This window comes from Salvelinus alpinus, chromosome 22 (genome assembly GCF_045679555.1).
Source record: "Salvelinus alpinus chromosome 22, SLU_Salpinus.1, whole genome shotgun sequence".
Lineage (NCBI taxonomy): Eukaryota > Metazoa > Chordata > Actinopteri > Salmoniformes > Salmonidae > Salvelinus > Salvelinus alpinus.
This window is the reverse complement of record NC_092107.1, coordinates 41,538,966-41,564,699: the sequence shown is the minus strand read 5'-3', so window position 1 is coordinate 41,564,699 and position 25,734 is coordinate 41,538,966. Positions and strand designations below refer to the sequence as shown.

The following is a 25,734-nucleotide window of genomic DNA, read 5'->3' as shown; positions in this document are numbered from 1 at the left end:
TGGGTCTGTATATAGTCAATGGTAGGTCTTTGAGGGGACAATTACAGTAGGTACACCTACAGCTAATTTCTTGGCAGTAGTACTGTAGAATACTTTATCACTGACCTCAACCCAGAGTCTCTCAGAACCTTTCAGTCAGTCCACTGACACCCCTATAAGATCACAGCAAAATGAAAGTCTACCTGAACAGCGCAATACTCAATCATGAGGCATCAAAGCCAAAGGAACTGAGTAATATTAAGAAATGATATAGATGGAAGGAAAGTAGTGTAGAAAACCTACCAAAAAACAATTAGGCAACAAATGAAATCCCTTCTAGAAAACTTCCTGAACAAAAGGTTTCACTGTAATAATGAGGGTGTAAACTTAGAAAATCTAAAGAGTATATTTGACCTCTCATCTTCCCTATGAAATCCAAACATTTCAAGCAGACAGCCTAAGAAAATTAACAACAATGACAAATGGTTTGATGAAGAATGCAAAAACCTAAGACATCGAGAAACCTATCCAACAAAAACATAGAGACCCAGAAACCCTGAGCCTACACCTTCACTATGGTGAATCACTAAAACAATACAGAAATACACTACGGAAAAAGAAGGAACAGCACGTCAGAAATCAGTTCAATGAATCCATAGAATCTAACCACTTCTGAGAAAATTGGAAAACACTAAAAAAACAACAACACGAAGACTTATCTATCCAAAACAGAGATTTATGGATAAACCACTTCTCCAATATTTTTGGCTCTATAACAAAAACAAATAGGAAAAACATATACATGATCAAATACAAATCTTAGAATCAACTATTAAAGACTACCAGAACCCACTGGATTCTCCAATTACATTGAATGAACTACAGGACAAAATACAAAACCCTCCAACCCAAAAAGGCCTGTGGGGTTGATTGCATCCTAAATGAAATTATAAAATATACAGACCACAAATTCCAATTGGCTATACTTAAACTCTTTAACATTATCCTTAGCTCTGGCATCATCCCCAATATTTGGAATCAAGGACTGATAAACCCCAATCCACAAAAGTGGAGACAAATTTGACCCCAATAACTACCGTGGGATATGCATCAACAGCAACCTTGGGAAAATCCTCAACAGTGGCTTTTTACCAAATTACCGTACGACAGACCACGTATTCACCTTGCACACCCTAATTGACAAACAAACCAAAACAAAGGCAAAGACTTCTCATGCTTTGTTGATTTCAAAAAAGCTTTTGACTCAATTTGGCATGAGGGTCTGCTAAATAAATTGATGGAAAGCGGTGTTGGGGAAAAACATTATAAAACCCATGGATACAAACAAGTGTGCGGTTAAAATTGGTTAAAAAAACACAGATTTCTTTCCACAGACAAGGATGCAGCTTTAACCCCACCCTCTTCAACATATATATCAACGAATTGGCAAGGGCACAAGAACAGTCTGCAGCAACCGGCCTCACCCTACTAGAATCTGAAGTCAAATGTCTGCTGATGATCTGGTGCTTGTCCCCAACCAATGAGGGCCTACAGCAGCACCTAGATCTTCTGCACAGATTCTGTCAAACCTGGGCCCTGACAGTAAATCTCAGTAAGAACTAAATAATGGTGTTCCAAAAAAGGTCCAGTTGCCAGGACCACACATACAAATTCCATCTAGACACCATTGCCCTAGAGCACACAAAAAACTATACATACCTCGGCCTAAACATCAGCGCCACAGGTAACTTCCACAAAGCTGTGAACAATCTAAGAGACAAGGCAAGAAGGGCCTTCTATGCCATCAAAAGGAACATAATATTTGACATACCAATTAGGATCTGGCAAAAAACACTTGAATCAGTTATAGAACCTATTGCCCTTTATGGTTGTAAGGTCTGGGCGCCGCTCACCAACAAAGATTTCACAAAATGGGACTGTTACGAATCCCTTTGGCCCGACAATCTAGGAGTGATGGTAATGGGACCCGTAACACAACTCATGCAAATTATTATCGTGACAACGTATCAGTGAGAACAAAAATAACCACAGACAACTTAATTACCGTCAAACACTAAATGTTTATTTATAAACACACGGTAAATGGGGGGAGCAGGAAAAGGGGCTGAGCGGGACCCAAGGAATGAAAGAATAATAATTCAAAACACCCCTAAGCTAGACTAGCCTACTTCACAAACAGCTAACTAACTAACCAAAAATACAGGGGGTGGTCCGCCCAGTTCTAACTAGTGTTTTTAACAATTGTTTAACTACGGGTAGTGTAGCCCAAGGGCAACTTGTCTGGTTACCCCCTTTTCCCACCATCAAACAAACACTCAAACACCATAACTAAAAACAATACTCACAGACGGGGACCAAGTGACATGTAGATGCAACACACACAAGCGACCTACAGACAGAAGGCATTTACAAAAGAGATTGAGCTGGGGAGAAAACAACTGACAGGGGTTTTAAACCAAGGGAAAGGGACTGTGATTGGGTAAGGGAAAAGGAGCAGGTGTCTTCTGATTAGCGACTGATTGTTGACTGATTGGGGAATGATGATGGTCACCTGTGAGTAGGGGAGAAGGAGAGAAAAGAAATACACACAGGATACACACAGAACACTTGTATCCGTAACAGGGACAAACACTAAATTGAGACTGCACGTAGAATTCTGCAAAAATATCCTTTGTGTACAACGTAAAATACCAAATAATGCATGCAGAACAGAATTAGGCCAATACCCGCTAATTATAAAAATTCAGAATAGAGCCGTTCAAATTCTACAACCACCTAAAAATAAGCGATTCCCAAACCTTCCATAACAAAGCCATCACCTACATAGAGATGAACCTGGAGAAGAGTCCCCTAAGCAAGCTGGTCCTGGTGCTCTGTTCACAAACACAAACACACCCCACAGAGCCCCAGGACAGCAACACAATTAGACCCAACCAAATCATGAGGAAAACAAAAAGAAAATTACTTGACACATTTCAAGGAATTAACAAAAAAAACAGAGCAAACTAGAATGCTATTTGACAGTAAAAAGAGAGTACCACTGTGACTGACCCAAACTTAAGGAAAGCTTTGACTATGTACAGACTCAGTGAGCAAAGCCTTGCTATTGAGAAAGGCTGCTGAAAACAGACCTGGCTCTCAAGAGAAGACAGGCTATGTGCACACTGCCCACAACATGAGGTGGAAACTGAGCTGCACTTCCTAACCTCCTGCCAAATGTAAGACCATATTAGAGAGACATATTTCCCTCAGAGTACACAGACACACAAAGAATTCGAAAACAAATCCAATTTTGATAAACTCCCATATCTACTTGGTGAAATACCACAGTGTGCCATCACAGCAGCTAGATTTGTGACCTGTTGCCACAAGAAAAGGCCAACCAGTGAAGAACAAACACCATTGTAAATACAACCCATATTTATTTGTTTATTTTTGCTTAACTATTTGCACATCGTTACAAACACTGTTTATAGCCATAATATTACATTTGAAATGTCTCTATTCCTTTGGAACTTTTGTGAGTGTAATGTTTACTGTTAGTTTTTTAAATTGTTTTTCACTTTTGTTTATTTTCTATTTCACTTCCTCTGGCAAACATATGTTTCCAATGCCAATAAAGCCCTTTGATATGACAGAGAGAGGGAGAGACAATTTTTAGGGCCTTCAGATCCTCAAAAGGTTCTACAGCTGCACCATCGAGAGCATGCTGACGGGTTGCATCACTGCCTGGTATTGCAACTGCTCGGCCTCCGACCACAAGGCACGACAGAGGCTAGTGTGCACAGCCCAGTACATCACTGGGGCCAAGCTTCCTGCCATCCAGGACATCTATACCAGGCGGTGTCAAAGGAAGGCCCTAAAAATGGTCAAAAACTCCAGCCACCCTAGTCATAGACCGTTTTCTCTGCTACCGCACAGCAAGCGGTACCGGCGGACAAAGTCTAGGTCCAAGAGGCTTCTAAACAGCTTCTACCACCAAGCCAAAAGACTCCTGAACATATAATCAAATGGCTACGCAGACTATTTGCATTGCTCCCACTCTTTTATGCTACTGCTACTCTCTGTTATTATCTATTCAGTCACTTTAATAACTTTACCTACATGTACATATTACCACAATTACATCGACTAACCTGTACCCCCTGTATATAGCCTCGCTATTGTTATTTTACTGCTGCTCTTTAATTATTTGTTACTTTTATTTCCTTTTTTTTGTATTTTTCTTAAAACTGCATTGTTGGTTCATGGCTTGTAAGTAAGCATTTCACTGTAACATCTACACCTATTGTATTCGGCGCATTTGACAAATACAATTTGATTTGAGAGAAAAATGTGTGACCTGTTGCCATAAGAAAACGGCAACCAGTGAAGAACAAACGCCATTGTAAATACAACCCATATTTATGTTTATTTTTTTCCCGTTTGTACTTTCTCTATTTGCACATAATGACATTTGTAATGTCTTTATTATTTTGGAACCTTTGTGAGTGTAATGTTTACTGTTAATTTGTTTAGTATCTAGTTCACTTGCTTTGGCAATGTAAACATATGTTTCCCATGCTAATAATGCCCCTTAACTTGAAATTGAAGTCCGCCTGCTCTGTTAAAAGCCCTGCTGTCTTCCAAACACAAGCTCCTATTGGCCCACTAAATGTCTCTGCCCAAAATAGAGGCAAAGCCAGATGGAGAGAGAGATAGAAGGTGAGGCAGGGGAAAAAGAGGAAAGATGAGAGGGATAGCAGGGAAGAGATGTGAGAGAGCTATAAAGAGTACGCATCACACATGCTCAAAGCCAGTGGAGGTGAAGCTGCCTGATAGAATGCCAAGAGTGTGCAAAGCTGTCATCAAGGCAAAGGGTGGCTACTTTGAAGAATCCCAAATATAAAATATATTTTGATTTGTTTAACATTTTTTGGGCTACTACATGATTCCATATGTGTTATTTCATAGTTTTGATGTCTTCATTATTATTCTACAATGTAGAAAATATTAAAAACAAAGAAAAACCCTGGAATGAGTAGATGTGTCCAAAATTGAGTGGTACTGTATATTTTTGTACTGTATACATGCCATTTAGCAGACGTTTTATCCAAAGCGACTTTACATATAGGTGGCCCCGGGAATCGAACCCACAACCCTGGCGGTGAAAGCACCATTCCCAACCAACTGAGTCATACAGGGTCACTAACATGAACATGAATGAATATGGAATGTCAGAAAAGCCTATGATAAGAAGCCATACAAACCTTTAATCACATTACAGGGAGGTTGGTCAACAACACTGTAGTAATGACAGATGACCACAATCAATTCAGGTGATTGCAACCTACAAAATCAACACACACACACACACACACGCGCACTCACACACACACACACACACACACACACACACACACACACACACACACACACACACACACACACACACACACACACACACACACACACACACACACACACACACACACCTTAAATAGTATTACTGTGGTGGCTTTATTATCATCCAATACCATGATTAAGAGTAATTTGCAGTCATGGAACCCTTTTCATCACTGGCATTTGAATAACACATTGACTCTGGGTAGGTCTGAGGACCAACATTATTTCAATGCTTAAGTCTGATTTGTTGTCAGAGTGGCCAGCTCCTCCAGATGCCTCCATCACACCAACCCTGCTGTTCACCGACTGTTCCTGTACGGTCCTGCATGGAGATCAACAGGAGTGACATCACCTGTCTGCCCTTTGACCACTCCATCTCACTTTTTTTTCTCCACGGTCAGGTACACGTCGCCACTAACCACAGATCTAGGATCAGATTACTCTACCCACAGTCCTAACCTAACCTGTCTACCTCATACTGTAGCTGTGAGTCTTTGTCTTTCCGGGGCTTCAGCCTTTTTCTGGAAGTTCTCCCAGTAGGCGGAGTCTTCTTCAAAGAGGGGTGTGGCCATGCTGATGAGGTCACTGAAGGAGAGGAAGGTGAAGGAGGTGGGAGGATAGGTGAGGGCAGGGGGAGGCTGAGGAAAAAGGAGAGGTTAGAAATCTACTTCATTGTGGGGTTTTTTCTCCAGCACACAGACTCACTTACATTCCCTCCCTCCCTCCCTCCCTCCCACACACACACACACACACACACACACACACACACACACACACACACACACACACACACACACACACACACACACACACACACACACACACACACACACACACACACACACACACACACACACACACACACACACACGACTCACCACAGATCCGACTGTATGGCTGGGTCCCAGTGCCACAGCAACATGGTGGTCATTACCCAATACAGTCTCCTGAAAGAGGACAGGAGCAGGTAAACACACACGTTTACATGAAATACACACAACATACAAACAGCATGAGGTTATAGGTGTTGACTTATAAGAGTGGTTAAGGTGACAAATAGCTCTCGTTTACTGAAAGGATCACGCATGCAGCCGGCCACACACACACACACACACACACACACACAACTCTCCTCTCCCCGTTCTAACACATCAGTGTCCTAATACTGGCTGTTCATCATCGCGGTTCCCCTCTCTCTCTCTTTCATTCCACACAGTTGGCCCTAATCATAGGCCCATACGGGGAGTTGTGTACATCCCAGACAAGCTATCTCCATCTCACTGCCTGGCTTTCCAGGAGTACTGGACGCCTCGCCCCGGGGAGACAGAGGGGAGAGGAGATTGAAAGGAGAAAATAGCCTCGCTCCTTTACTTGTTAAAGGGAGGGAGGTTACAGATGTAGGATCTAACATTTAATCACCCTGTAGCGTGAGAACTTTCCTGCAATGTAGGACATTTAAAACATGTAGTGCATTTGTGGTTTAAAAAGGCTTCTGAAGTTTGTAATTTGCACTTTGAAATTTTAGACTTTAAATTTTCCCTTTCGAAAAATGTATCAACCACTGCAAAAATGTCCATTAATTATAATCCACATTTCCTGTTGCTGCAGGATTATTTTCTTGCAGGAGCAAACTGGATCAAATTAAGATCCTCCATCTGTATCTCATGTTCTTAATGGACGGATGACTCCCTGCAACATCTGTTTGCGATGCAGAGAAGTCACTGAAAACAAATACTTTTTCTCGCCCAGACATCATTGTCAACAAAACAAAAACAATAACGTCTGTGTGGCAGACAGGGGCGCTGTTTCCCCTACTGCGGATTCAATCTGATTCTAACTGTCTGGATAAGAGTGAAATAATTGTGACAGTGTGTGTGTACAGTCGTGGCCAAAAGTTTTGAGAATGACACAAATATTAATTTCCACAAAGTCTGCTGCCTCAGTTTGTATGATGGCAATTTGCATATTTGAATGTTATGAAGAGTAATCAGATGAATTGCAATTAATTGCAAAATCCCTCTTCGCCATGCAAATGACCTGAATCCCCCAAAAACATTTCCACTGCATTTCAGCCCTGCAACAAAAGGACCAGCTGACATCATGTTGGTGATTCTCTCGTTAACACAGGTGTGAGTGTTGACGAGGACAAGGCTGGAGATCCCTCTGTCATGCTGATTGAGTTCGAATAACAGACTGAAAGCTTCAAAAGGAGGGTGGTGCTTGGAATCATTGTTCTTCCTCTGTCAACCATGGTTACCTGCATGGAAACACGTGCCGTCATCATTGCTTTGCACAAAAAGGGCTTCACAGGCAAGGATATTGCTGCCAGTAAGATTGCACCTAAATCAACCATTTATCGGATCATCAAGAATTTCAAGGAGAGCAGTTCAATTGTTGTGAAGAAGGCTTCAGGGCGCCCAAGAAAGTCCAGCATGCGCCAGGACTGTCTCCTAAAGTTGATTCAGCTGCGGGATCGGGGCACCATCAGTACAGAGCTTGCTCAAGAATGGCAGCAGGTAGGTGTGAGTGCATCTGCACGCAAAGTGAGGCGAAGACTTTTGGAGGATGGCCTGGTGTCAAGAAGGGCAGCAAAGAGGCCACTTCTCTCCAGGAAAAACATCAGGGACAGACTGATATTCTGCAAAAGGTACAGGGTTTGGACTGCTGAGGACTGGGGTAAAGTCATTTTCTCTGATGAATCCCCTTTCCGATTGTTTGGGGCATCCGCAAAAAAGCTTGTCCGGAGAAGACAAGGTGAGTGCTACCATCAGTCCTGTGTCATGCCAACAGTAAAGCATCCTGAGACCATTCATGTGTGGGGTTGCTTCTCAGCCAAGGGAGTGGGCTCACTCACAATTTTTCCTAAGAACACAGCCATGAATAAAGAATGGTATCAACACATCCTCCGAGAGCAACTTCTCCCAACCATCCAGGAACAGTTTGGTGATGAACAATGCCTTTTCCAGCATGATGGAGCACCTTGCCATAAGGCAAAGGTGATAACGAAGTGGCTCGGGGAACAAAATATCAATATTTTGCGTCCATGGCCAGGAAACTCCCCAGACCTTAATCCCATTGAGAACTTGGGGTCAATCCTCAAGAGGCGGGTGGACAAACAAAAACCCACGAATTCTGACAAACTCCAAGCATTGATTATGCAAGAATGGGCTGCCATCAGTCAGGATGTGGCCCAGAAGTTAATTGACAGCATGCCAGGGCGGATTGCAGAGGTCTTGAAAAAGAAGGGTCAACACTGCAAATATTAACTCTTTGAATCAACTTCATGTAATTGTCACTAAAAGCTTTGACACTTATGAAATGTTTGTAATTATACTTCAGTATTCCATAGTAACATCTGACAAAAATATCTAAAGACACTGAAGCAGCAAACTTTGTGAAAACTAATATTTGTGTCATTCTCAAAACTTTTGGCCACGACTGTACATGTATGAGTTGTAAAGAACCCTGTATGTGTTTCTGTGTACGTGAGTCCTCTTGTTAATTCCCTCACTACCAAATGTCATGACCTCATAACACAGTGGGGTCGTGACATTACACAGGGTCACCAGGAAGTGGAAAGACCTTGGTTGCCAACTCATTAAGCCAGCCAATCAATATGCAGCGCTCAGAGGGCACCAGGTCAGAACTGCTGCTTGCCTCATCTGTATGTTAATTGAGTGTGCGTGTGTGTACACATACATACAAACAATACCAGTCAAAAGTTTGGACACACCTACTCATTCAATGGTTTTTCATTATTTTTACTATCTTCTACATTGTAGAATAAAAATTAAGACATCAAAACTATGAAACAACACATATGGAATGATGTAGTAATCAAAATATAACATTTTATATTTGAAATTCTTCAAAGTAGCCATCCTTTGCCTTGACGACAGCTTTGCAAACTGTTGGCATTCTCTCCACCAGCTTCACCTGGAATGCTTTTCCACCAGTCTTGAAGGAGTTCCCACATTTGGGCATTTGTTGGCTGCTTTTCCTTCACTCTGCGGTCCAACTCATCCAAAACCATCTCAATTTGGTTGAGGTCGGGTGATTGTAGAGGCCAGGTCATCTGATGCAGCACTCCACTCTCCTTCTTGGTCAAATAGCCCTTACACAGCCTGGAGGTGTGTTGGGTCATTGTCCTGTTGAAAAACAAATGATAGCCCCCACTAAGTGCAAACCAGATGGGATGGAGTATTGCTGCAGCCATACTGGTTAAGTGTGCCTTGAATTCTAAATAAAAGCAATGTCAGTGTCACCAGCAAAGCACCCCAACACCATCACACCTCTTCCTCCATGCTTCACAGTGGGAACCACACATGCGGAGATCATCCGTTCACCTACTCTACGTCTTACAAAGACACGGCGGTTAGAACCAAAAATCTCAAATTTGGACTCTTCAGACCAAAGGACAGATTTCCACTGGTCTAATGTCAATTGCTCGTGTTTCTTGGCCCAAGCAAGTCTCTTCTTCTTATTGACCTTTAGTGGTGGTTTCTTTGTAGCAATTCGACCATGAAGGCCTGATTCACGCAGCCTCCTCTGATCAGTTGATGTTGAGATGTGTGTAACTTGAACTCTGTGAAGCATTTATTTGGGCTGCAATCTGAGGTGCAGTAAACTCTAATGAACGTATCCTCTGCAGCAGAGGTAACTCTGGGTCTTCCTTTCCTGTGGCGGTCCTCATGAGAGCCAGTTTCATCATAGCGCTTGATGGTTTTTGCGACTGCACTTGAAACTTTTCAAAGTTTTCCATATTGACTGACCTTCATGTCTTAAAGTAATGATGGACTGTCATTTCTCTTTGCTTATATGAGCTGTTCCTGCCATAATATGGACTTGGTCTTTTACCAAATAGGGCTATCTTCTGTATACCAGTTACAACACAAATGATTGACTCAAACGCATTAAGGAAAGAAATTCCACAAATTAACTTTTAACAAGGCACACCTGTTAATTGAAATGCATTCCAGGTGACTACCTGGTTAAGAGGATGCCAAGAGTGTGCAGTCATCAAGGCAAAGGGTAGGTAAATATATTTTGATTTGTTTAACACTTTTTTGGTTACTACATGATTCCATTTGTGTTATTTCATAGTTGAGGTCTTCACTATTATTCTACAATGTTAGAAAATAGTAAAACTAAAGAAAAACCCTGGAATGAGTAGGTGTGTCCAAACTTTTGACTGGTACTGTATGTATGTATGTATCTTAATAGGTGATGCTGAATGTGTGTGTGTGTGTGTGTGTGACAAGTGTTTCTGCAGTTATTCAGCCTATCTGGAAGAAACATTCATTCTGCAGACCTTATCAGATGTGAAGTCTAGCATCCTAGTTGTTTCTCATTACTCTGATCAATATGGCAGTGAGGGAGGGGGGAAACAAGGACATGATCTCTTCTCTTGCTCACTCAGGCAAAAGGTGTGTGTGTGTGCACATGACCCAACCAACAGCGAAAGGTCCAAACGTGATGATTTTAATCCCTTGGTTCCAGTACTGAAACCTGGTCTCTCCGGTGCTCCAGTACTGAAACCTGGTCTCTCCGGTGCTCCAGTACTGATACCTGGTCTCTCCGGTGCTCCAGTACTGATACCTGGTCTCTCCGGTGCTCCAGTACTGAAACCTGGTCTCTCCGGTGCTCCAGTACTGAAACCTGGTCTCTCCGGTGCTCCAGTACTGAAACCTGTTCTCTCCGGTGCTCCAGTACTGAAACCTGTTCTCTCCGGTGCTCCAGTACTGAAACCTGGTCTCTCCGGTGCTCCAGTACTGAAACCTGGTCTCTCCGGTGCTCCAGTACTGAAACCTGGTCTCTCCGGTGCTCCAGTACTGAAACCTGGTCTCTCCGGTGCTCCAGTACTGAAACCTGGTCTCTCCGGTGTTCCAGTACTGAAACCTGGTCTCTCCGGGATCCAGTACTGAAACCTGGTCTCTCCGGGATCCAGTACTGAAACCTGGTCTCTCCGGTGCTCCAGTACTGAAACCTGGTCTCTCCGGTGCTCCAGTACTGAAACCTGGTCTCTCCGGTGCTCCAGTACTGAAACCTGGTCTCTCCGGTGCTCCAGTACTGAAACCTGGTCTCTCCGGGATCCAGTACTGAAACCTGGTCTCTCCGGTGCTCCAGTACTGAAACCTGGTCTCTCCGGTGCTCCAGTACTGAAACCTGGTCTCTCCGGTGCTCCAGTACTGAAACCTGGTCTCTCCGGTGCTCCAGTACTGAAACCTGGTCTCTCCGGTGCTCCAGTACTGAAACCTGGTCTCTCCGGTGCTCCAGTACTGAAACCTGGTCTCTCCGGTGCTCCAGTACTGAAACCTGGTCTCTCCGGTGCTCCAGTACTGAAACCTGGTCTCTCCGGTGCTCCAGTACTGAAACCTGGTCTCTCCGGGATCCAGTACTGAAACCTGGTCTCTCCGGGATCCAGTACTGATACCTGGTCTCTCCGGTGCTCCAGTACTGAAACCTGGTCTCTCCGGTGCTCCAGTACTGAAACCTGGTCTCTCCGGTGCTCCAGTACTGAAACCTGGTCTCTCCGGTGCTCCAGTACTGAAACCTGGTCTCTCCGGTGCTCCAGTACTGAAACCTGGTCTCTCCGGTGCTCCAGTACTGAAACCTGGTCTCTCCGGGATCCAGTACTGAAACCTGGTCTCTCCGGTGCTCCAGTACTGAAACCTGGTCTCTCCGGTGCTCCAGTACTGAAACCTGGTCTCTCCGGTGCTCCAGTACTGAAACCTGGTCTCTCCGGTGCTCCAGTACTGAAACCTGGTCTCTCCGGTGCTCCAGTACTGAAACCTGGTCTCTCCGGTGCTCCAGTACTGAAACCTGGTCTCTCCGGGATCCAGTACTGAAACCTGGTCTCTCCGGTGCTCCAGTACTGAAACCTGGTCTCTCCGGTGCTCCAGTACTGAAACCTGGTCTCTCCGGTGCTCCAGTACTGAAACCTGGTCTCTCCGGTGCTCCAGTACTGAAACCTGGTCTCTCCGGTGCTCCAGTACTGAAACCTGGTCTCTCCGGGATCCAGTACTGAAACCTGGTCTCTCCGGTGCTCCAGTACTGAAACCTGGTCTCTCCGGTGCTCCAGTACTGAAACCTGGTCTCTCCGGTGCTCCAGTACTGAAACCTGGTCTCTCCGGTGCTCCAGTACTGAAACCTGGTCTCTCCGGTGCTCCAGTACTGAAACCTGGTCTCTCCGGTGCTCCAGTACTGAAACCTGGTCTCTCCGGTGCTCCAGTACTGAAACCTGGTCTCTCCGGTGCTCCAGTACTGAAACCTGGTCTCTCCGGTGCTCCAGTACTGAAACCTGGTCTCTCCGGTGCTCCCGAAATTGGGCAGTTAGTTTTCTCCCAGTCCTCCCTAGCTCCCTCACTGCCTGTCTATCCTTCCCTCCCGCTTCCATTTAGAAAACATCTCTGCAGCAGATCCACAGCTTAGCTGTACTGTCCCTGATCTGGCGATCAATACTGTAGGTATGTTGCTATTCTCTGGAGGCAGAAGTGTCACAACAGAAACACCATTAGCCCGACAAACCAGTGCAGAGGACAGAGCGGATTCTGTGATGGACCATTAATAATTTTCAGCTTTATAGGTCAGATCCAACCCAACAATAGCTTTCCACAATACTGCTTTCCCCTGACATACAGTATTTCTTCAGACTAGTGTGGATGAAAAGAGGGAGATGAGGAAAGGAGACTAAATAAAGAGGTCACTTTTTACAACTCTAAAGCCTTGGTGTGAGAGGTACTGAGAGCATCCTAGGTAACCGTCCCCAGTATTTCCTAGAAAAGTACTTTACACATTCTTTCAAGGTTACATTGTTGGAGAATTTAAAGACTCCGAGAAAGAGAGAGGGCCAGAGTACACATTTGTGCGTATGCTAAGATAGCAATCATAAAGAGATAGCCATACGATGTATTAGCCGCTAACAAGACCTTGCTAATCTGTCGTTAGTGGTTCTGAAATGCAATAAGGATAGCAATAGCTTTAGTGGGTAACTCTAAAGCTAACTGATGAAATTGGAGCAGGGTAGCATTAGTTTTAGTGGGTAACGGTAAAGCGAAATGATTAAATTGAAATTTGATAGAGTAAGCTACAGCTGCTAAAGAGACCCTGCTAAGCTGCTGTTAGTGGAATTGGAACGGCATTTGAGCTGCTGCCAAAAAGATTACTATAAACCACCTGCTGCTTAGCGTGTCTGTAATACATCAACCCACTATCACAAATTACAGTGAAATACGAATTTCGCATAAGTGTGACACATTTTTACAAATGTTCATGTTCACCACGTGATTTTGTATACAGCGCAGTTCAATCACCGATGAAGGCAGTAGGTTATTTAAGACAGAAACCAGCGGGGAGGATGGGTGAGCGTATAACCGGAAGGTCAAGCAACCCAAACGTTGCGTGTTTGAATCAAATGATGGCTAACTTCAGCATTTTAGCAACTACTTACTACTTTTTAACTACTTAGCTAGCATGTTAGCTAACCCTACCCCTCATACCTAACCTTAACCCCTAACCTAGCTAACATTAGCCACAACAAGAAAATTGTGTCCATTTCACAACAATCTGTGATAGTGTGTTGGACACACAGAAACAGGCGGGAGATGGCTGGACACACAGAAACAGGCGGGAGATGGCTGGACACACAGAAACAGGCGGGGGATGGCTGGACACTCAGAAACAGGCGGGGGATGGCTGGACACACAGAAACAGGCGGGGGATGGCTGGTCACACAGAAACAGGCGGGAGATGGCTGGACACACAGAAACAGGCGGGAGATGGCTGGACACACAGAAACAGGCGGGAGATGGTTGGACACTCTTGAACTTTCTTTACTCTTCCTGCTCCTTTTTTTTTCTTTTCGTCTCTCCACTGGACCCTGCTCACCTCGAAGGTCCAGACCTCCTCTTCTTCCTCATCCAGGTGCATTGTGGTCCGGCGACACACCTTGCCCTCTGCAATTGGCTCAGGTGACAGGTGAAACTCCGCCCTCTGTAGATTAAAGCCCAGCCCTGTGCCAATCGCCTTGATGAAACTTTCCTTCAACGCCTTGACGGACAGGAAAGATAACCAGAGCCACAAAAATATCAGATGAAGAGTAGTGTAAAAAGAATAGAGTTAAATTACTCTTATTGTGTACAAGTGAGATAAGAAACTGGGTGGTTTGAGCCCTGAATGCAGATTGGCTGACAGCCGTGGTATACTACGTGTATGACAAAACTTTTTTACTGCTCTAATTACGTTAGTAACCACAGTTTATAATAGCAATAAGGCACCTCAGGGGTTTGTGGTATATTGCCAATATACCACGGCTAACGGCTGTGTCCAGGCACTCCACGTTGCGCTTATTTTTATTTTACCTTTATTTAACTAGGCAAGTCAGTTAAGAACAAATTCTTATTTTCAATGACGGCCTAAGAACAGTGGGTTAACTGCCTTGTTCAGGGGCAGAACGACAGATTTGAACCTTGTCGAATCCCCGAGCTGACCTTGCAACCTTTCGGTTACTAGTTCAACGCTCTAACCACTAGGCTACCTGCCGCCCCATGAACAGTCCTTAGCCAAGGTATATTGGCAATATACCACAAACCCCTGAGGTGCCAACCCCTGATATACCACAAACCCCAAGGTATATACCACACATTCTCGGGCCTTATTGCTTAATTATATAATGCCTTCAGAAAGTACTCACACCACTTTACTTTTTCCAAAAATGTTTGCGTTAAAGCCTGAATATAACTTGATTAAATTGAGATTGTGTCACTGGCCTACACACAATACCCCATAATGTCAAAGTGGAATTACGTTTTTAAAATAATAAAAAATGTAAAGCTTTAAATGGTGAGTCAATAAGTATTCAAACCGTTTGTTATGGCAAGCCTAAATAAGTTCAGGGGTACAAATTTGCTTAACGAGTCACATAAGTCTACTCACTATGAATTTCAAACACTGATTCAACCACAAAGACCTGGGAGGTTTCCCAGTGACTCGCAAAGAAGGGCACCTATTGGTAATGGGTAAACACAACAAAAAAGGAGACACTGAATATCCCTTTGAGCATGGTGAAGTTATTAATTACACTTTGTCATTATATGGGGGGGGGTACTGGGTGTACTGTGTGAGGGGGAAAAAACGATTTAATTCACTTTGAATTCAGGCTGTAACACAAAATGTGTAATAAGTCAAAGGGTGTGAATACTTTCTGAAGGCACTGCCTGTACACAATAATCATTTTAAATGGCGAACAACCATTGGTGTAACCATAAGGCATTCAAAATCATCACTTATCAGGTTGAAAACTTTCCCTGTCCCAGGGATTGACACAGGGTTCTGTGTGTGATGATCATGGTGTGTGTGGATGTGTCTCTGAAGTCAAACAAACCTTGTTACACGAGGGCAAGCCACAGTAACACAATTACAAGGCAAGTCACTATGGCAACGGGAAAGCACTAAGATTAGTCAACGGCAATGATACCAGTACTTAATGTCCTTTGTGCCGCTCTCTCAATCTGACAACTTCTCGACTGAGCAGCTCAATTAATTGGGGAGGACCTGCATGTAATGTGTATGACTCAGTGTGCAAGTCAAGCGTGCCAAGCGTCACCATGGACGTGAGAGTGATGGTTACCCAGTGTCTGTAGAACATGGTCAGTTGCTCCCATTCCGATCCTGCTCTGCGGATAACACTCCACTCATAATCAGTAAACTGCCTCGTCATGATACGGAAAAACTCTGGCACAGAACTGCTACCTGGAGACAGAGGGAGGGAGAGAGGGAGGGTGCAAGGAAAACATTTTTAATAATAAAATAAACACAAACCTAAGGGTTTGAGCTCTGACAATAAGGAAACAGTTGAGGGAGAAGAGGTTGAAAATTGAGAGAAAAGCAACACACACTCTCCTACTTTGTTTGGGATCATCACTTTCTCTCCTACAACCATCTTTAAACATAGACGGAATGGGAATCGGCAGGAGATCCCTGTGATAGAGCACTGCCAAATCACTCTCAGGGAATATGAAAGACAACAGTGGCATCATGTGGTAAAGAAAGGAACTGCAGCAAACTTCCTTTAGATAACTTTGTAAAATGGATTTAGGGATTTGTGAATGACAGCCCATCTATAAGGTTTAATAAAGGGCCTAGCTAGCTATTCTCCCTGGGGGGCAATGTGGAAGATAAGTATGTGCTTTAAGGTATCGCCATCCTTAAGAGAATGAGGCTACGTAGAACGCTCAACCCTTTCAGATGAAGAGGTCTAGGCCTATTTAAAGAGGGATTTGGGAGGTCTGGGTGAGTGACAGGACTGGGTTAGCAGATTAGCGTCCTGAAGGCTTGGAGAGGAGGACGCCAAATATGATTTGGTGAGAAGGGTGAAATAGAAAGACTCAGGCAGGGGAGTTAGACAAGATTGAAGGGTTACTTCTCTCTCACACAAACAGGAGAGAGGGAGAGAGAAGGGTTCAGGATGTAGTAAGACAGTTTACTGCCAGAGTGAGCTCTTCTCAATGCTGCTTATTTAATCAAACTGACACATCAAAGCACTAAAGAACGTGCAGATACACACACACCTGGCATGGTGGTCTTCATCACGTCCACCCCGACCTGCAGCCTCTGCTCTGCAGCCAGCACAGCGTAGTCACCCTGGTGGGAGATGTTAAAACTCCAGCCCACAGATTCATGGCTGGAGCAGACTGGGTTGGCCAGGTAGGGCTTTCCTCTGGGAGAACGCTCCAAGCGGATGTCAGCCCAGGGAACACCCATCCTGTCACACACCAACCTCCTCAACAACAACCTGCCAGCCTGGAAGAGCAGGGGAAAAGGAGAGTGTCAATAAGGGTGCTGCCTCTCCTCTCTCCAGTAAACGGTAACTCTGAAGCGTCGTTATCTTCTTCTGTGGATAGTTTTGGCGGTTGGCAACCAACTTTAAGGTGCATTAACGCCACCAACTGGACTGGAGTGTGGACCAGAGACAGGGGAAGGTCTAAATCCTACCCAATATTCTCATCTCCCTAAGGAAACAAATTAAATAATGAAATACTAGATCCCCAGGAGACTTCACCAGTAGTTCACTTAATCTTTTCTCTTCAACCCCATTACTCCTCAAATCTAATAACAAATTGCTCCCTTTCCCTCCCATATTTAATGGCACTGAAATAGAACATGTTCCACTACCTCCATCTCCTCCTGACATTGATCACACCTCCCAGTTGGAGGTTTCCCCACCAATTCAACGTACTTTTGAGCTTTATGTGTCCCAGTCTCAGCCTTGCCTGACATGGTTAACCAAGGCCTGATAATTAGCAGAATCAGGTGTGTAACTGCTGGGAAGTGACAAAAACCTAGAACGTGGAAATTGCTATTTGATAATCAAGGGAGAACGTGGCACAGTGATTACTTTCTATCGGAATAACACAGTCAACGCACCATAGCTGATTTGGCATCTTTGGCAAACATGAACTGTCCGATTCGCTCTTTCTCTTCGCGCTGCACACACCGGGCCGCCAACAGCCACTCGGACCGGGTCGGCGTCCACGAGCCACACCGGAACGCCCAGCGAACGCCTCCCATGACGGCCAGTTTCAGAGCTAAGAACCGGTAGACCGACGTTCCGCTTTAAGCTAACGTTACCTCTCGTAATGCAGCTGGATAACACTGACCGCTTTTGTGGATTAGCTAGCTAACTGTTAACTGTGAGGTAAGTGTGTCGGTATTTTAGGCACTACAAATGCCGCAAACCAAAAAACATAGTTAGCTAGCAACGCATGAGAACTTGATAAGTGTCACCTCCTGAGCTATAGTGTTTGCTTCACTTTAAGAACATGCTAGCTATAACAACACGACGGCGGACCCACACCCGGAAAAACTGGTGGGACGTGACACGTCAAAAGTGGGCGTGGCAATGAAGGGACCAATGGGTAGGATGTTTATGGTGCGTCGCCAAAAGGTGTCTTTCCGATTCAGATTTTGGCGTTGATGAGCATCTGATTTATTCTCTACGATTGATAAGGTGAGTTATTTTACGATGATCATAAATAGCATTACATTACGTGGGAGAGCGTGACCATGTTGGCTCAATAAAAAGGATATGTGGGGATTAGAGTTTTTACGGTGCAAACGTGCTGGTGTGCTAGCTAGCTATCGGTTCCACAAACACCGCCGATTAAGCTACATTACCAAGCTAGCTGATGCGTTTCACAAAAAGCGCAATGCAAAGCACTGCACTGAGTTTTTACATAGTCCAGACTGGAACCTATCCTGATCCCCGTCTCACCTCAGAAAATAGAGACAGATATGATAGCTATCTGTTCCCCATCGTCAATCGTGGGCCCAAATAAATGAAAAAGAACCAAGGTTGTGGCATGATTTGAAATTATGGTTACCTGCAAGCAAATCTTTGCTTTTGCGATACTCAGCAGGTTAAATACACAGCAGTCTTCTTACACATGCAGTCTTGGGTCTGTCAAAGCATTCACTTGTCCTGTGACAGATAAAGAACAGACCCGTTTTGAGTTCTATTGAAGATAAGTTTACCACTAGTTTGAATCAACTAATCGTTCTGTGGTTGCTCTGTGTTCGTCTTTCAGGAGGAAGCTGAGCCCTGTCCTGGTGCTCTGGTTGCTCTGTGCTCCTGTGTTCGTCTTTCAGGAGGAAGCTGAGCCCTGTCCTGGTGCTCTGGTTGCCTGAGAACACATCTGCTGTAGCACTTACCTATTTTGTGTGACCTTTGAGTGAACTAAGGGAGTGTCACCTGAGGCAGCACAGTGGGATTCTTCTCAACAGCAGTCCTTCATCCAGCGACCTACAGCCTGACTACTCTCTCCACTTCTCTCTGTATCTCCCCCCCTTTCATCCCTCCCTCTTTCACACTTCTCTATGCTTCTGCCCAATTATGTCCTTCTCCATTTCAGAGTCCCTCTGTAAGACTTCTGTCTCTCCATCCCTATCTCCATCCCTCCTTGATCTCTCTCTCTCGCCATCTGCGTGCGCACCTCTCCTGACCGCCAGGCTGGATTTCCTGCAAATGAAACACCTGAAGAGGAAGAGGAAGAGTAACTACAGCGTTCGTGAGACGCAGACGCTGATCCGGGAGATCCACAAGCGACGAGACGTGCTGTTCTCCCGCCAGCAGAACACCGCCATCAACGAGCTGAAGAGACGAGCCTGGGAGGAGGTAGCAGGAGGCGTCAACGCACTGGGAGAGGGTGAACTACGCACAGCTTCAGAGGTGTGTGTGGAGGGGGCTTCCATAGTGACAAATGATGTTCTAAAAGAGTTTTGTGGCACTCGAGTCTGATCTCTAGACCACATTGAGTGTCTCGTATCGGATACATTTGTACTCCGTCTTGACTTGGTCTTGGACAATGAGGATTCATAATTTCTTCCAGAGACAAGTGGTGTAAAAAACTCATAATTATCAGCTCCCATTGTCATGGCATAAAACTGCTTCGCAAGCCCAAATATCCTCACTCCTTTTATGACACATTCATATCTTATCGCCTATTGAAACTTGGGCTTCCTACTTAAATTATATACTGTTGGGAGACCAGGGGAAGTTGGAACATATTTAGTATTTTTATTTATTATAGACTTGTTTGGGTTATTGATCATTTGTAGTGGCTCTCTCTCTTTGCCCTCACTTTAGGTGGCATCAAACACAACACTAAAAAGAGTTTGTATCCTACGTTTAAGGGCCGCATTTCAATAGTTTAATTCACCCCGATTCACTAGAAGGAGTTCCTTTGGGCTCCCACTTCCCAGTGCCGATTTTACCTAAACTTCCTGAAGCATTTTGAGTTGTGACATCACCACTGTTTGTAATGGTTGTGTGTGTGGTTCCAGGTGAAGCGGCGTTACTTGGACTGGCGGTCGCTAATGAAGAGGAAGCAGCTCCGTGCTGAGCTGTCTCTCTCCACGGGGCTGAAGGCAGAGTATGATCCGTCCTCCCCTGAGCACGACGCCTCACTGGGTTCAGGGGACCAGTCGCTCGACCTCTCTGGCTTTCCCAAGGAGTCCCAGTGTGACTGGCAGGACCTGGCGGATCTTGGAGAGCCCAGCGGACACTCGATATCTACGGGGGTTAAGCTGGAGGAGGAGGCCAATGGATACAGGGTGAGGATCCATGTGTTTGTGTGTGCGTTATTGATTTGTGAGTTGAATAAAGGGAACATGATTCATTAAAAAAAATCCATAATTGTAGAATTATTGTTTAATCGATATCCATAGGCTACATTTATATTTGTTTATTTTTATCTGGTGTTAGTGCGTAGCCTAAGCTTTAGTTCCTAACTGTGGAATGCCAAATACACGCCAATTGCCAAATTATTTTGTGAACTTGGGCAGAAAAAGTCAATCCACTGAGGCAAGAAAGACAAGGGCTGTGTTCGAATACTCATACTAACCGTACTAAACTCAGCAAAAAAAGAAACGTCCTCTCACTGTCAACTGTGTTTATTTTCAGCAAACATGTGTAAATATTTGTATGAACATAACAAGATTCAACAACTGAGACATAAACTGAACAAGTTCCATAGACATGCGACTAACAGAAATGGAATAATGTGTCCCTGAACAAAGGGGGGGGTCAAAATTGAAAATAACAGTCAGTTTCTGGTGTGGCCACCAGCTGCATTAAGTACTGCAGTGCATCTCCTCACGGACTGTGTCAGTTTTTGCAGTGAGATGTTACCCCACTCTTCCAAGGCACCTGCAAGTTCTTGGACATTTCTGGGGGGAATGGCCCTAGCCCTCACCCTCCGATCCAACAGGTCCCAGACGTGCTCAATGGGCTTGAGAGCCGGGATCTTTGCTGGTCATGGCAGAACACTGACATTCCTGTCTTGCAGGAAATCACGCACAGAATGAGCAGTATGACTGGTGGCATTGTTATGCTGGAGGGTCATGTCAGGATGAGCCTGCAGGAAGGGTACCACATGAGGGAGGAGGATGTCTTCCCTGTAGCGCACCAGTGTTGATATTGCCTGCAATGAAAACAAGCTCAGTCCGATGATGACACACACCGCCCCAAACCATGATGGACCCTCCATCTCCAAATCGATCCCGCTCCAGAGTACAGGCCTCTGTGTAACGTCCATTCCTTCAACGATACATAGGCTGCGTTGTTGCCGGTGATGTCTGGTGAGGACCTGCCTTACAACAGGCCTACAACAACAAGCCCACAAGCCCTCAGTCCAGCCTCTCTCAGCCTATTGCGGACAGTCTGAGCACTGATGGAGGGATTGTGCGTTCCTGTTGTAAATCGGGCAGTTGTTGTTGCCATCCTGTACCTGTCCTGCAGGTGTGATGTTCGGATGTACCGATCCTGTGCAGGTGTTACACGTGGTCTGCCACTGCGAGGACGATTAGCTGTCCGTCCTGTCTTCCTGTAGCGCTGTCTTAGGCGTCTCACAGTACGGACATTGCAATGTATTGCCCTGGCCACATCTGCAGTCCTCATGCCTCCTTGCCGCATGCCTCAGGCACGTTCACGCAGATAAGCAGGGACTCTGGGCATATTTCTTTTGGTGTTTTTCAGAGTCAGTAGCAAGGCCTCTTTAGTGTCCTAAATTTTCATAACTGTGACCTTAATTGCCTATCGTCTGTAAGCTGTTAGTGTCTTAACGACCGTTCCACAGGTGCATGTTCATTCATTGTTTATGGTTCATTGAACAAGCATGGGAAACAGTGTTTAAACCCTTTACAATGAAGATCTGTGAAGTTATTTCGATTTTTATGAATTATCTTTGAAAGACAGGGTCCTGAAAAAGGGACGTTTCTTTTTTTGCTGAGTTTTTGTGACGTGAATTGAGTATATAGTATGGTTATTGGTCATAGTATGGATATAGTTAGTATGCCAAGTTCCCGGATGTCGTACTAAATTCGCCAAAATATGAAGTATACACACAGGGGACACTATTTCTGTACTTTCGGGCCCATAATGCATTTCAGGAAATGGGCGTGGCTTCACATCGTTTTCAGATTTGAAGAAAATGGCAGAGAAAATGCAGCCGAAGTACGAGAGCGGATACAAATGTATTGTTTTGCTCAACATTTGTCATAATTAGTGAATGTAATAAAGTAATGACTTTTCAAATAAGTTACGTTACACGTTATATTGGCTCACAATTTGTTATCTACGCTGTCCTTACGAACCACGTAGCATTTCATTACAGCAGTATGTACCGCTACGTTGCTAGCTAGCTAACATTAGTTGGCTACTTATACATTAAATATGGCAGTATAATAACTATAGGCTAACTAACTACCCAACATTGACTTGATTACTCACGTCATTTTTAGCTTAGCGTTATGGTATAGTCTTAGTGCATTCTCAATGGACATTAGGGTGCTTTCGTAAATTCGCTCTGGCAATCTACTCCGATTTCAGAGCACTCTCGTCTGAGTGAATCAGAGCGCAGAATAATTAATTTACTAATGCTCAATACCCGTTGAATATGGCCGGTGTCAGTAAAAGTCAGCAGAAAGCATAATTAAATTGTCAGCAGCTCAGTTGGTCACCAACGCTCTGGATAACTTAAACTGCCTAACCATCTCTGCTAGGGCGAGAAATGGTCAGTGGTCTCATTTGTGTATGGAAGTAGCTAGCCAACATTAGCTTGGGTGCTTGACTGCCGTTGTAAGGTCAGAACGCTCAAATCAACCCTACTCCTTGGCCTGAGCGTCCAGTGTGCGCTCCGGGAGCGACACGCTCTGAATTTACAAACTGACAATCTTGCAACGCTCTGAATTTACGAGCGCACTCCAGATTTGAATTTAAGAACACACCCGAAGTCGTAAAATGTCTAACTAGTAATTTGTTATACTAACCTAGCTAGTAAGAGGTTGCGTAGCAACAGCATCAACTTCCGGTAGACGGGCGACGAGCTAGTACGCTCAACTGAAAGGATACAGTTTGTTTACAGTATACTAAAATGAACTAATTGTATACAGCATGTTAGTATGGTTATTTTTGACTATCAAATAGCCTACTAAAATGTCATCAATTCTAAGCGGCGGATCTTTACGTCTGTACAGCACATTTTCTATATTGTGGGTTAGGGTCGGGTGCGGGCCTCAGATTTTTACTATCACATAGTTGGGCGGTGGTGAATGGGTTATTAGCAATTGCGGGTGAACAAACCGCTGACCTGTGCATCACTAGTGTGCGTGTCAGGATGTGTGTATAATATTAATCAGTATATCAATGATCTGAGTCTCTGTCTCTGTCTCTGTCAGCTGGAAGGTGATAGTGGTGAGGGTGAGGTAGAGGATGATGATTGTTTCCCCTCCCTCCTACCCGACATGGGAGAGCGAGATGGACGTATCCCTGAAGTCTTTTCACACATTGATGAGTTCGGAATGCTCAGCGCATCAAAGGGGGCGGCGGCCTCAATGAATCGGGACCTCTCATCGACCGGCCTGGGTGGACTGGGCTTTGCTGGCTTAGGACTAGCCAATCACGAGAGTGCGGGACTTCTGGTTGCCTTGGAGAAGCAGCGTGTGGAGCTTGAGAAGCAGCGTCTGGCTGTGGAAACGGAGCGGCTAGCGGTGGAGAGGGAGCGACTCCTACTGGAGAAGGAAAGACTGAGTCAGTCTGATGTGGAGAAAGAGAGATTGCAGCTGGAGAAAGAGAGATTGCAGCTGGAGAAAGAGCGACTTCGGGTGTTGCTCATGAACCAATCAGAACGGGCCGCAGCTCCCCCCCAGCAAAGCCCTCCCTCTTCCTCCACCCCTACCACCACCTCTTCCTCTGCTGTGGATGGACAGAATGAGAGAAGGGAGAATAAACCCTGGCCTTCTATGATAGATCTGGAGGGTGAGAGACTGAGGCTGGAGAAGGAGCGACTGCAGTTAGAGAAAGAGAGGCTGCAGTTCTTTAAGTTTGAGTCTGGACGACTGCAGATAGAGCGGGAGAGACTAGAGGTGGAGAAGGAGAGAATACAGCTTCACCAGGATCAGGGTCGCTGAGGGAGCAGGAGGAAGGAGAGAGGAAGGATAGCATCAAATTGTATTTGTCACATGCTTGGTAAACAACAGGTGTAGACAAACAGTGAAATACTTAGGGGCCCTTCCCGCCAACGCAGCGAGAAAGAAAATAGAAAAGTAAAACACGTAATCATAGATACACAATGAGTAACGACAACTTGGCTATATACAAGTGGTACAGGTACCGAGTCGATATGCAGTGGTACGAGGTAATTGAGAGAAAGAGATGTACATAGTAAACCTTAGAAGCAGCGTATGTGGTGAGCATTAAAGGATATCTATGAGAGAAGTGCCTGGAAGAAGAGCAAACGAGGAGGGGGGTTATCTCAGTGTAGGCAGGCCAGCTACAAGCCTATATGAGCAGTCACTTCCATGGTCCAGTGAGGCTCTCTCCTCCCTCTCCTGTCTGTTTCTGACAGCTCCAATTGCTTGTTACAGTTCAGTCTGATACACAATGGTTGAAATGAGGTGCACAGCTCAACCAAACTGACCTTAGATCAGCACGGTGTCATCATCCAACTCCAGGTAGATGACAGAGGATTTGTATCCAGTTTTATTTCCTGTAGAGGCAGGACCAAGACTGAAACTGCCACTCAAACTCAGTAGCCTCATCCAATCACATTAAAAAAATCTCCCTGCCAATCATTCTGTTATGTCTGTGGACTTGCATTAACAGGGATTCTTTCAATTCAAAAGAGCGGTTCATTTTAACAAAGATAATCTGTCTGTACAATGTGTTTTGTATAAAGTGGTTGTGTACTGGGAGAAACGGTTTTGTCCCTGGTAAAGTTGTGTGTAGCTCAGTAGTACCATCCGTGTACTGCATAGGAAGTGGACATCATGTAGAATAGCTGTAAACTCCAAAGCACAAAATGCTCTATGTGTGACTGTGTGACTGTTTTCCAACCAGTGTCATCAGGCCTTACGTATGTCTTTATTTTTCCAAACCTAAGTCTTTTATAATTGTTTTATTTTGATAGTGGGTGTGGTTTGGTACTATGATGAAATGTTTTGTGTGGTGTTCTATAGTAGCCCTGTAGTTGAATATATCTGCTGGTTCACCTGTCGTCCAAGGAAAGAGTTGAGTAACTATTTAAGAAGGAGGGGAAAAAAGAGATGGAATATGTTTTCTGCATTGCCTTGACTCACAATAAAGGATATACATGAATAGGGTGTTTTTACTTTATTCTGCCTGTTTTTGAATACATCTGGTGTAACCCCCACATTCACACTTAAATCACCTGATGTATACGGTGCATTTGGAAAGTTTTCAGACCCCCTTCCCTTTTTCCACATTTTGTTACGTTAGTCTTGTTATAAAATGGATGGAATATATGTTTTTCCTCATCAATCTACACAATACCACCT

General features: G+C 44.6%; 2 protein-coding genes across 4 annotated transcripts; one reads left to right on the top strand and one right to left on the bottom strand.

Annotated features, from left to right (window-relative positions):
- Positions 1-5,480: 5,480 nt before the first annotated feature.
- aasdhppt (aminoadipate-semialdehyde dehydrogenase-phosphopantetheinyl transferase) lies at positions 5,481-18,282 on the bottom strand. Of its 2 annotated transcripts, XM_071360131.1 has the most exons (7): positions 17,809-18,282; positions 16,953-17,184; positions 16,013-16,134; positions 14,272-14,433; positions 6,264-6,332; positions 5,858-6,023; positions 5,481-5,707 (listed from the first exon to the last, which is right to left on the bottom strand). In XM_071360131.1, exons 1-6 carry the CDS (start codon positions 17,950-17,952, stop codon positions 5,859-5,861), a joined length of 894 nt encoding a protein of 297 aa, XP_071216232.1. In that variant the 5' UTR covers positions 17,953-18,282; the 3' UTR covers positions 5,481-5,707; position 5,858. The 2 variants fall into 2 exon arrangements, with proteins under 2 accessions (XP_071216232.1, XP_071216233.1); XM_071360132.1 differs by lacking the exons at positions 5,481-5,707; positions 5,858-6,023; positions 6,264-6,332 and adding an exon at positions 13,575-14,079 and having other exon boundaries at positions 14,146-14,433.
- Positions 18,266-25,534, top strand: msantd4 (Myb/SANT-like DNA-binding domain containing 4 with coiled-coils). 2 transcript variants are annotated; one of them, XM_071360129.1, is made up of 4 exons: positions 18,266-18,391; positions 18,969-19,609; positions 20,224-20,493; positions 23,617-25,534. In XM_071360129.1, the coding sequence occupies exons 2-4, from the start codon at positions 19,274-19,276 to the stop codon at positions 24,346-24,348; spliced, it is 1,338 nt and encodes a 445-aa protein (XP_071216230.1). In that variant the 5' UTR covers positions 18,266-18,391; positions 18,969-19,273; the 3' UTR covers positions 24,349-25,534. The 2 variants fall into 2 exon arrangements, with proteins under 2 accessions (XP_071216230.1, XP_071216231.1); XM_071360130.1 differs by having other exon boundaries at positions 18,294-18,391; positions 19,293-19,609.
- Positions 25,535-25,734: the final 200 nt, after the last annotated feature.